At 43.2% G+C, this 12300-nt stretch overlaps 1 protein-coding gene across 3 annotated transcripts in view; it reads left to right on the forward strand.

The window, feature by feature from the left end:
* LOC119465298 (uncharacterized) overlaps window positions 1-11531 on the forward strand; it is a 75706-nt gene extending 64175 nt beyond the window's left edge. For all 3 annotated transcript variants that reach the window (XM_049655206.1, XM_037726093.2, XM_037726097.2), the window contains 5 exons: window positions 1176-1331; window positions 7408-7563; window positions 8648-8767; window positions 10064-10131; window positions 10970-11531. In XM_049655206.1, coding sequence (XP_049511163.1) covers window positions 1176-1331; window positions 7408-7563; window positions 8648-8767; window positions 10064-10131; window positions 10970-11044 — 575 coding nt within the window. In that variant the 3' untranslated portion in view covers window positions 11045-11531. The remainder of the gene's footprint in view (window positions 1-1175; window positions 1332-7407; window positions 7564-8647; window positions 8768-10063; window positions 10132-10969) is intronic.
* The last annotated feature ends 769 nt before the right edge of the window (window positions 11532-12300 follow it).

Here is a 12300-nt window from a genome sequence, read left to right on the forward strand (position 1 = left end):
ACTGTAGCTATTTTTTCGTTGCCACGTACACGCTCTCAATATCATTCTCTAGAGTCGGAGTTACACGAGCACTTAGATAAATGTGTAGGCTTAATGCCGCCGATAAAAATAATAAAATAAGTTGCTGAGCTCGCGCATGAGGTCCTGACAAGTTAGCCCGTTTTACTGACGCCGCAATAACATTACTAATAAATTACAGGATACCTAGTCTGTAGCAATTACCGACATGTAAATGACATTTGATATTTCCTTTACAGTGGTCTGTTCTTGTTCTTTGAAATTTGTCTTCCAAAAAATTGTGGTTACTGATGTTGCGCACAGATTTTATCAAATAAAGCTAGATGGCGAATGTTAAATAATATTCAATTGATCGCTAGAAGCACGATTACATAGAAGGGAGCAAAGCGCTTGTCCAGTCCCTCTACGTTATCGTGTTTTTCTCGCGAAATTCAATATTGTTTAGCCAATACGTAAGAGTGTTTACATCGCTTTGTGGTTCGTCTCTGTCTTAAATGGTAAGTATATTTAGTGTTTACAATATAATTTTATTCTGAATCAATAACGCCCTAATGCATTCTGTCAGCAATTTTTCTACAGAGCTAAGAAACTCTGCAGATATAATGCAATTATAATAAGTAGTGCGCTTTTGTTATCACTGAAGCAATCGGTATTTCGGGCACAACATCAGGCACTATATAGTAAGGCTCAGATATTGTGATCCTTGCAGTCTGTGAAGGACAGTAATACCTCTGGTATTTCTCCGCACACTTCTGCATCTTTACTCGTGTTTTCTGTTGTGGTTTTGTTTCTTTTTGCGTGAACAGGCAGAGCAGACACATCGGGACACATCAGACGTTTCTCTGCTCTTACATAATTTGACAGGACACAGATTTAAAAAAAATCCTATTGGATATAATCCGGGCAAATACTGGACCTGTTAGACCCCGTACTACGTACATATGCTTCAAAATGAGTAACAAATGCATCGTTAAATATGCGAAAAGCGAAAAACATATTTCAACCGCGATTTTTGCGTTGAGATGTTCATAATCAGCATCGTATTTTGAAGGAACGTTTTGTAGCCTTGACAAAGTACCGCTTTGTCTATCCTGTAATTTTGTCATCTGTTGTCTCCAATGAACGTGCTATCCAAAAATCGACTGCGTTCTTTGCAGGTGCACCACAACAGCACTTAGCGGGATCAGGAGGGGGCACCCCTCTGGCCTCCACGCCAATACAAAATGCTGGATCTACTGTGGGTCTTCAACCAGCTTTGTCACTTTCCGGTACATCTCTTGGACCAGGTCTTTTCGGTACCCAAACAGGTACGGGTAAGTGAGGTTTATTAGATTTATTCTGCTGGTTTTGACTATACCGGGCATGTTGTCATGCAGTGGGCTAGCATGTCATTGGATTGAGCTGCATAAGCCAAATCTATTAAAAAAACAGCGTCAGGGACAGTGCTCCGTAACTGATGACCAATGTGAAGGCACTATAACTTTTGAGTCAAATAAAAAATATGTGAACTGAAGCATATACCAGAAAGAACACAAATGCCAAATAGATAGAAAAGGCGAGAATGTATTTTCTAAGTTGTTAAATCATGTCATTTACTTCTCGATACATTCCCTTGGTTAGAACATAGGCGCATTTGAGATCATTAACAATAGGCAAATAAAAAAAGATTTTTAGTGTCCATACTTCCTAGCTCCTTAGGATATCAGAATTTGCTCCACCAGTTGCCAATGAAAGTTTTATGTACCAGAGTTTTACAAAGAATTACTTGGGCTTCATGCATCATGATTAAAGTATAGAAATTGAACAATGGAAACTGTTCCGTTGCTTCAGCATGGCAAATGCCTTTGTCAGAAGTATGATGTATGGATTAGCATCGCCTTGAGGGGAAAGTGCGTAATTGCCCAAATCACAAACATAACCAAAAATCACGTGAACCAGTGCTACATTTATAGCCTTGAGGAAGTATCTACGTGCAGAGCAAGAACTTCAGCGCTGTTGAGAGATATATGGAGAAATATGCAGTGAAAATGTGGAGATAACTGCTTTGCTATTGCATTGATTTTTTCCCCGTGGAGTGCAGCAACGAAGTATGGATGAGTGTTCAAGAGCACAGCAACGTTTTGCCGCACATTTCCAGGTCATACTTTTTGATTGTACTACGTCCGTTGTTTTTGTCGACGTACATTGTTATCGACGATTTTGTCATTGTTCCACGGCATTTTAATGGCCGTTGTTGCTCGAGATGTAATCATTGTTTTGCACGCCGTGAAAGTGATAGGCGGCTATGAAGCTTTCACAGCAATAAAATGTCACTTTGTTTTTAAGACCTGAATATTTTTCAGTTTTCGACAATGAGTCATGTTCAAGAAATTCGGTCTAACCCCTGCGGCCATTTTTATGAACCTTTTTTTGTAATCTTTCGTATAGGCATACAGTCTTGCACGTTTTCTGTCGCGCGTCCTTCTGCGCATGCACATGGATTTTGTACAATGCTTCGTCGCTTCGGCCATTCATTGAACTTCACTGCAGAGCACTAGCATTACTCACTGAGCAGAGTTTTGAGAAAAATTGTATTTCAGATGATCAGCTGAAATTCAACAACTTTCTGTTGGCTACGTCAAAAGGATACCTTTTTCCAATAACATAAGCTTTTACGGCACTTAGTCCTAATTTCCCTGCTTAGTTATAGCAGTGCTTTAACCTTTACCAAAGCGCTAATATAACGCAGCAGAAAAGTTATGACCAAATGCCTTAAATGCCTATATTTTCAGAAGAGAGTATCCTGCTGACGTTGGTAACAGATAGTCGTAGAAATTCGGCCGATCATTTGAAGTATAATTTTTATGAAGTTCTGTTCAGTGAGTTATGCTAGTGCATTGCGGTGAAGTTTGGTGGCAGGCCGAAGAATCAATGTCCTAAATTAATGGACATGGGCAGAAGGACGCACGTGTGAAGCCTTGCAAGACTATGCCTATACGAAAGGTTACAATACAAAAAGGCTACTTGTACCTATACTAAAGGTTACTATATATTAAGCTTGAGTATAGGTACACGTAGCCTTATATTTTATAGGTGCACAAAATTGTCAGAATATGCTTCTTTATTAAACGTTACTTGGACAAAGGTAAGAATTTTATTTCCAACTTATAGGTTACAAATTTGGGAGAGTACGCTCATGTACTACAGGTTACCTAAATAAAGGCTACTATGTAACTTTTCTTTATAGGTGCAGAGATTTGTGAGAATATGCCCCTTTATTAAACGTTACCGTGGTAAGAGTGTATGCGTACAGATATCTTACGTAACAGCTAATCCAATTGATCTACTTTTGTTGGGGCGCAGTAGCCGTAAACTGAAATACCAGATGCGAGCACGGACTGACCCAGAGCTTTAAGAAATAAGCTACACAACTAAGAGGGTCATTAAACTTAGGTGTGCATGACTGCGTTGCTACTGCTCGTAAATTTGTGTTTGTAGTCAATGTGGATGTCTCACAAAACATGGTCATCAAATTAAAGTCCGAGATACTTCGCAGAAGAGAACAATAATAAGAAACCCCGAATATGGAATACCATGTATTTCAATGGGTTGGTGTAGGTTAATATTCCTATGAGCATTTATAAAACGCAACAGGGTAATTTTTTAGTTGAAACAAATTTGATTTGCATCTAATTAAGTAAAATACTGTAATTGCATTTTTTGAATAATTTATGGCTTAAAATGTGAATTCTATGATATTATTGGTGTAATGTAGGTAGTATATTAAAATATTGTATCGTTTAGTGGTAGGTTCGCAAAGTACTTAACACAAATGGTAAATATAAAGCTTTGAACTACATCATATCTAACAGGCTAGAAATTACCATACTGATTTTTTAGAGACTACGTGAAAATGGTAATATATATATATATATATATATATATATATATATATATAGTCGGAAAAGAATTGTGTATAATGAACTTGGAAGCGAACCCTCTTTAGTTTATGTAACACGATAATACGTTTAATGGTTTCAAAAGCTCTTGCCGAATCAAGTAATAGGCCAAGCACTATGTTATTCGCCTATTATTGCTTTACTTGTTGCATCTTGGAAGTTGCCTAATTATCCTCCACTTCTTATTAAATTAAAGATCAGCAATATGCTTTCGTCAGAGGCATAGGCTGGCCTAATAGCACAATAAAAGTACCGGTAGAGATTACAATTATGCAAAATATGTACACTAACCAATACTTGAAAATTTCAGAAAAGATTAAAAAAAAACAAAAAATGGGGGCGTGCCTCATAATCAGAACTGGTTTTGGCACGTAAAACCCCAGCAAGAAGAAGAACAAAAATGGGGCAGCTTCACACTAGTGGTGCGAAGACTGCAAACAGCAAAGCTGTCGATCCCACCTAGCTTTATCTCGGATCAGCTAAGTTGCAGGCCCGGATAGTTATGTCGACGATTCTGGCTGCACACACGCTTTTGCTCCGTAATGCGAGCTCTTAACTGCGAACCTTCTGCAAATCACCGATGATCCGCGCCGCTTCACCGGCGCAATACTCGGGGTTGATCCAAGGTCACCCCAACCGCTCTCGAGTATATGGCACGACGGTTTTTGCAACGCGCTTACTCGTCTTCGGGATTAACGCACTTCTTTGGTCGCCCATCTTCACGGCGATGTACTCGGCGCGGAGACGCGGGGCATTCTCTCGCTACCGCGGCGACGTGAAGCCATTATGAGGATCAGCGCAGTGACGTCACGGGTAAGCTGTAGCAAGGCTGGACACGGCTACGCGGAGGCGCGGTTGATGTCGTCATGGCTCGGCAAAGCTGGGGCGAAGTGAGGCGACGCACCCGATGATGTCAGGGCTTAGCGCCAGATTCGGCGTTTCGAGGCTATGCGGAGTGACGTCATCGCTCGGCGATGTTATCCTGCGCACACTCTCCGGACTAACCAACTTCTCAAATATTATAATTAGATGAAAAGTGTCGAGGAGAAAGCTGTAAAGCAACTTGAAAGCTGAACAGTTTTAGCAACAGCTTTCTGTAGGGGTAGTAGTTGGAGACACTACCCTTAGGTTGGCGTAAAAGGTGTAGGTGGCGTGACGTACTCTATTAGCAGTTGCAAAGGGCTTCGAGCGTCGCCGGCGGCGTTTCACGCAACCGCGTTCAACCGCGGTTGCTGAGGCGCTGTGTGGTCAAGATTTTCAACATAGGCTCCCGGGGACTATTTATCTATCTGTCCGTCTATCTATGTCGCTAAGGTTGTTCCCACCAACATGGGTCACTGGGAGTGGGTAGTTGATCCACCTGCTGTGTTCATGAAACAGGATTCGGAAGCAACTGTTGGTCCAACATGAAGCACTGAATATGACACAACAGGTATGTATGAACCCTTTTGATGCTATGTTTGAGCACTGGGTGTCTCCCACTTTATTTACTGAACCTGACTCCACTGAACCTGACGCCCACTCGAGCCACTAGGCATATTGCACTAGGTATGTGCCACTTTTCAATCAATCTTTTTGAGGCCAACCTGGATAACTGAGCATGTGCCACATTGTATGTGAAGTGCTTCAATCACATCAGCTAACCTGTTTCATGTCAAATTGTGTTGCTATGCAAGTGCCAGCCAGTGTTTATGTGCGACTCCAACTTGGGTCAGGTGGTATGTGAAACTAGGTATGTGCCACATTTAAAGTAACCTCTTGATGTCAGTTTTGATCGCTGGGTAAGCGCCAGAAGGTTTATAACACTCTTAAATGAACGTCTTCTATGCCAACTTGGGTCATGAACGACCCAAGTCGGCATAGAAGACGATCATTGAATGAATATGTTCCGATCTTCAACGAAACGTTTTGACGAAAACTTGGGTCACTGGGTGTGTGCCGCTCTTCAGGGACAAAAATAGTCGTTTAAATATATCTGCTGATGGGCGGAGTCTAATTTACGCCATATGCTATAGGACAATCTTGTTTGCGTATATATTCACAAACGCTCTACGCAGGGACTTCATTGCGCCGGCTCTAGATGGCGCCGCGTGTCCCGAGGCAAGCGCGAGGGAGCAGCCAGGTTGCATTCACGCTTCACAGATATTCTTCGTGAGATTGATTCTGCTAGGTTTTTTCTTGTGTTTTTCGATATGCGCCCAATCTTCGCATCCAACCCACGAAAAACACGTTTATAAAACTAACTTGGAGAACATCAGTAGACGTTAATAACAAATCACAACCTACAGATGGGAATCTAATGTCGTCTTGTGTTCGTGGTTGAGTCCCTTGCAACATCGCGAAAGTGCAGCACCCGAACATCGATAAGATTTCTAAATCCACGGAAATGAAAAAGTGCTGCAACAGGGTTTCCAACTGGCGCTGGCTGCCAACAGAAAAATAGTGATGTGCGACTTTGCGCACTAATGTATGAGAGCCAGAAGCACAATAAAAAGTTACGGTGACGTTTCACTTCGTGAACGCAGGTGACGTGCAAGCGTATGGGTGCTATAGCGCACACGAAGCTATGGGCCCTGGGTGCGCCTAGAGGCCTAGACTCTGTCCGCATCGCAGATCGCTTTCAAGATAGAGCTCGCGTGGCGGCGCCATACGCAGCAGCCGCCGCAATAGAATGCCTCACCCTTTCCCTCCCCCCAGTGCCCTACGTGGGACGGAAGACGGCGTGCTTCCTCCGCGCTTTCTTCCCTTGCGCACGTGAGATTGATCCGCCACCTTCGGCTCACTGTCGCACGCTTTCACTCGCACATTAAGCATACGGCGCGGGGGGATGATGCTATCACGAGACGAATCCGGTATGTCCATAGCGCACACAAAACCCCAGCAACTGCCAGAGGAGGTCCACCCAGTGCGCCTCCGCCTACCCTCCTCGCCCGCGATGCTTCCCTTCCGGTCTTCCCCGCTTCGCTCTACGCCACCTAGACTTTCCTCCACGTGGCGTTGCTTATCCGCGCGCTCAGCATGCTCCTCCGTACTTTCCCTCGCGCGCGATTCTCTTCTCCACCTCCAGGCGCCTTCCTGCACTGGCGCTGGCTTCTCTCACGGCGACAAGTATCATTTCGCCGATTTGACAAACGGAGAATACACGCTTGCGCGTAAAAGACAAAACTCTGTGTCGCTTTTGGAAGTTCATGTGATGATTTTTATTACTGCCCGTTTTCAGAAAACTGTTTTTGCGCTGGAGGTGTTCGTAAAAATTTAGGGCAGGAAATTGGGACGTTACATGTATCTTATTGAAGCCGGCTGGATAGTGGCCAACATCAGTTACGAAGGACAAGGTTTGTAAATTTGATTGCAGTTATTGTTCAATATGAACTCCTTCCTGCCTTGCAGGGTCACCTGTCTATGTACGATGGCAAACTTTAGCTCTTAAGAATAAACGTCTTCAATGCAGGCGCACCACATCAGCAAGTAGCAACTTTCATGGCGAGCAGCGCTCAACCCTCAGGATCAGCACTCCACTCCGGATCAAGTGAGGGTGATCTACCGGCTCCCTCACTTCGAGCAACATCAAGGGGCACAGGCCTTGTAGGACAAAACCTTGGAACAGGCGAGTCAGAATACGACATACAATTAACCTTTGCCGTTACAATTGCGACACTTTTTCTTAACAATACGCACAAGCCAGATAGCAAGGCATTTATTGCGCATTCAAAAAGGTATATCTTAGTAGCATACCTATTTCACGACAGAGGCAAAACTAATAACCCATGAACGCCAAAAGTGTGCGCTCAAAAAAGGCATAAAAAGAATAGGAAAAAAATATAACCAATAGCGTTTGACACAGTAAGCTCAAGATCCCGTAGCTTTGAATGGTAATATGTAAGCGCACGCGGATCCAGAAAACATGTCTGAGACTACTAAATATTGTTTTCGGCTAGAGACGCTGCTTTTACAGTCCATAACTCTCTTATATTGCTTTCAGGAGCGAGCACTTCCCGCCGCTGTGAGAAAGAGGCAATAGCATACTGTTACCGAGTAGGATGTGGCAAGTTCGTCTCGCGGTATCAGTGACCGGTCTCTGATGGCGGTGGAATGCAATCATGTTTGCGTACCATGCTTTTGGACAACAATGTAGTACATCAGGCGGAAAAATAATTCCTGAGACGCTCCCTGTGGCGCATCGTAGTTTGCTCATTTTACTATACCGCCAAATTTGTTAAATGAATTCGGTGGCAACGATTGTTGGTTTCCGTGAGTGGACGTAACAATATTACGCAGCCGAATCACACTGGCTCTCTTGCGACTAAGGTTGTGCTAAGACGGGGGAAACTTTACAGAAAGGTGTAAACGTTGTGATGGCTCCTGTTTGCTGGGCTTACTAGAGCAGGCCAGTTCCGTTATTGTAAAGGCCGATCGACCATGTGTTGAACAGCCAGGGCAGTCAACAGGATTCCTATAGTATAGTGAACTCAGTTCCTACACACAGAGCAAAAAAAAAAAATACAAAAAGAAAGAGACGCCAGTAGTAAGTAGGAGTAATGCAAAGGAAAACACTATGTTTTAATTTTTTTTTTTACTTAATATGCAGCAGCGACTCTACATTTAGGGTGCGAGCATTCTGTATTTCGTATCAGCAAGAAGTCAAATAGACTGCTATCTTTAGGGGAAATCAGAAGTATGTTTTTTTGCAGCACAAGTATCCACAAGCTCCTCATCGAGTGGCGCACAAGGGGCTGGCAGTACAGGTGGCCTGTTGGCGCAGCAGCTTCCTCAAATTGGTGCAGGTGTTGTGGCTGAGCAACCAGCTGTAGGTGAGCAGCGATTATCTGGAATCCTTTATGTGGTGGATATTTAGGTGACTAGGTTCTCTTGTGGCCCTTATTTTAATTGGCAGAATGCGGTAAAATAAGGAGCAGGGGTGACATCACAATATAATTTTATCACGGAAAGATCTACAGATACAATAAAAATCAACACTCAGGTGGGTACAGCACGTTTAAACGAAGCTGGAAAAGCCCCTTGGGTGGCAAACGAAGGAATGGAGTATTGGGAAAGCAGTGTGCAAATTTTGCTAAAATATTTAAGATGTTGATCTTCCGAGGAGGATAAGGAGGATATATGCTGCAGTGTTCTGGCGCGCAGAAGTTGAATTGAAAGGAAATTTTAAGAACGAACGAAAACTTTATAAGAACTTTAAAAAATTACAACGTTTGGTTTGGCTTAAGTGATTAGGATGACCTAGTGAAAGTGATCTAAAGCTCTTCATGTGTGCAAACACTCTTTCAAGAAAAGCTCTTCATGTGTGCAAACACTCTTTCAAGAAAAATTGCTCTTATTCTTTGGTAATGAACTTCCTATCAAGGAACCTGAGCTTTGTGAAAGATGGCAGGTATTTGTTGTAGTTTCAAGCTTGAAATTTGATGGTAGCATTCACGTGGGCGTGTTACATTACCAACGTAATTTCATCATTACAGGCCACACAATCTGGCCATACGATGATAATTTGGTTTCTTCTGTGGTATCTAAACGTTTCGGTGCACTCTTGATGGAGAATCGTAAATTGTGATGCTAAAATATGACCTGTAATGGGCTGCTTTTGTAGTGCATATTTTCTTTTTTATGACATCTCCCATTCTCTTTTCGGAAACACACGCCTCAGTAATCTTTTATTTAGGCAATATATAAAAAATGCGGTTTCTCCACCATACATTTCTTGTAGACAAGGTTTCCTTCCTGCATATACCCTATTGAAATATTAGCTGCGGCGAGACGAATGCACAGTGGCTGATTCTTTTACAAAATACCGTGTGAACGTCGACTGGCTGGCCGGTCCGCCTTGCCGATTTCTTGCTGATCTCTCTTGTTCTTCCTGATGCCTTCCAGCGTCGACCGGCAGGCCAGTCGACGCTCGCGCGAAAGAATCAATCGACTCTATTAACAAAGAACATGCAGCAGTAGTATAACTACATTTTTGCGATCTTTAAGAACTATTGCATATCTCAGAATTATGTGTTTTATTAGCACAACTAGCAAAAAACGGGTCACTCGGAGGTTTGCCGTATAAAACAACAAATACATTTTTTTTCTTTTGTGGAATAAATCTGCAGAGTTGACTAAGCCTGTTTCAGCGCTATCCCAGACTACCGCCGTGCATCCAGTGACCCAAAAACCAATGGTAAGACGAATGACTGTTTATATAGATTTATGAGGTGTACATAGAGCTCAGCATTTCGTAGAGACACGAATTAAAGCATCCATTTCAACATCGTCCTCCCAAAAGGAAGCAGGGAGATGCATGGTGTAAATTCATGGTGTATAGTTATAAATGACAGTTACATTTTCTTTAAGAATCTATTTTAAACAATCTTCGACAACCGCCCTTGAAGGTTTTAGCTTATAACTCTGCTTTCGAATCGCTACATATGCCATGAATTACTGGCAAAAAAATATTTTGTAAATTTATCAGTTTTTTGTGTAAATAAACGCTAAATTTTTCGCTGTGCAAATGCATGACCCTGTAAGTAATCGAATCACAGCGAGCGAATTTCACTATACCAGTCACTCACACAGTGATCAAGCCACGTAAAGTGTGTGGGAATGAAAACGCTACGCACAAACTTCACATTTGTTTGCCTCGATTAGTTACGAAATACAATTGTATTCCACGTGAATTGTATAATGCTTTGCAGAAGCTTGTCATTTCATAAAACTGACTGTTTTGCGGGTGAATTCAGCCACAACTTCGCAATAGACATTCTCAAAAGCATGGTCCGCTTCTAAGGTGCTAGGACTGCGTCAGCCTCGTACCCCTGATGACGACAGTTAAAATGGTACAAGAATTTGCTGTAACAAATACGTATCAATAACAACATGGTCTGTAGAAAAAGTAGAAATTGTAAATGCGCCGGAAATTTAACTGCGCACATACTTTTTGTGACATTTAATTAAAGGCTGCTATGCCCACGGTGGTATTTTCTGATCTTAGTCACACGTCACGTCATTTTCTTTTGCAGGTATCTGCGCTGTCTGGTTATGGAATTTCTTCAGAAGATAAGGCAACACTTGACGTAAAGTCAATAAAGAAATAGCGATGTTTCTCAGATTTACATAATCATTCTAAGCATAATATACGAACATGTCTGTGAGATCTTGAGAACGCATATCTAAAATAAATCTAGCCTACGAAGGTTCCTTTTTTACGTCGAATGGTAATCCAAAAGTGCATCCTCTGTACTTACTTATTCTGACAGCTGTGCAGATATTTCCCTGATAGCGCCGTGAACACCTGCGACTTTATGTTCGAGTAAGCAGGGTGCTTTTTGTTGAGTAAAATAGAACAATACAACAATCTTGATAACAAGTCTATTTACATTGGAGCTGTTTAAGCTCTTGTTTGCGCCGCGTAGTTCGAACGAAAACTGCTCCTGGCGATGACGTCACCGCGCGTTGCCTAGCCACCACCTCGCGGAGCGGCGTGTGCTTCGCCTCCTCTCCGTGCCGTGCACACGTTGCCTTGACATGGAATGTTAAAGAGAGGGAAGGAGAGCGAGCGCGCGGCATGCACTATGCTCTGGAGAGAGAAAGAGAAAACGAGAGCGAGAGAGAGAAAGAAATTGTAGCAGCACTAACGAGTCAAGCCGCAGAGCTGCTGCCGATTTCGTCCGCGTTACCCTGTTTCCCCGCCTTCGCGCCGAACGCGCGCGGAGTCCGTGATTGCAGCAGCCGCCTCTGGCGGTGGCTCGGCAGGTTTCGACCAGCCACGGAGCGGCAAGTGTGGAGGCGCAGCTTTGCCATGACGTCACCGAGGAGACACAGCTCGAAGCCTCCGCGTGGTGGCGGAACTCTCGTTGACTCGGTGGCGAATACATGTAGCCTTGAGATGGGACGACCAAAGAAGATCCGGACACCCGAAGAAGAAGCGACTTATTTCGACGCAAGTCGCGCGGCCAAGCGAGAATCTGCGCGTCAGCGGCGAGCTGACTTGGAATACCGTGCCTATCAGCACTTGGCATTTCCTAGCAAAACTTAGCGAAGCCTAGTAAAACCTGGAAGAAGCTAGGCCGATCACCAGCTCCACTGTTTACTCCAGCCTTGCACCACTAGTGCAGGCTGCCCACATTTTTCTTTTGCTTCCTTGCAGCGCAAATCATGTGGCCTATCTGATAGTTGCCTATACGCATTCTATCTGCTAGTTGCCTATCTGCATTCACATTTCCCTAAAGAGCATATCATTACGAGTAATAAATCTTTGCCCACAGTTCTGTAACATTCTTTCAAAAACTCATCCCCCCCCCATAAATTTGATAAATTTGAAATGCATGATTAGCAAGACGCAAGTTATGTG

Source organism: Dermacentor silvarum, chromosome 9, assembly GCF_013339745.2.
Source record: "Dermacentor silvarum isolate Dsil-2018 chromosome 9, BIME_Dsil_1.4, whole genome shotgun sequence".
NCBI classification, from domain to species: domain Eukaryota; kingdom Metazoa; phylum Arthropoda; class Arachnida; order Ixodida; family Ixodidae; genus Dermacentor; species Dermacentor silvarum.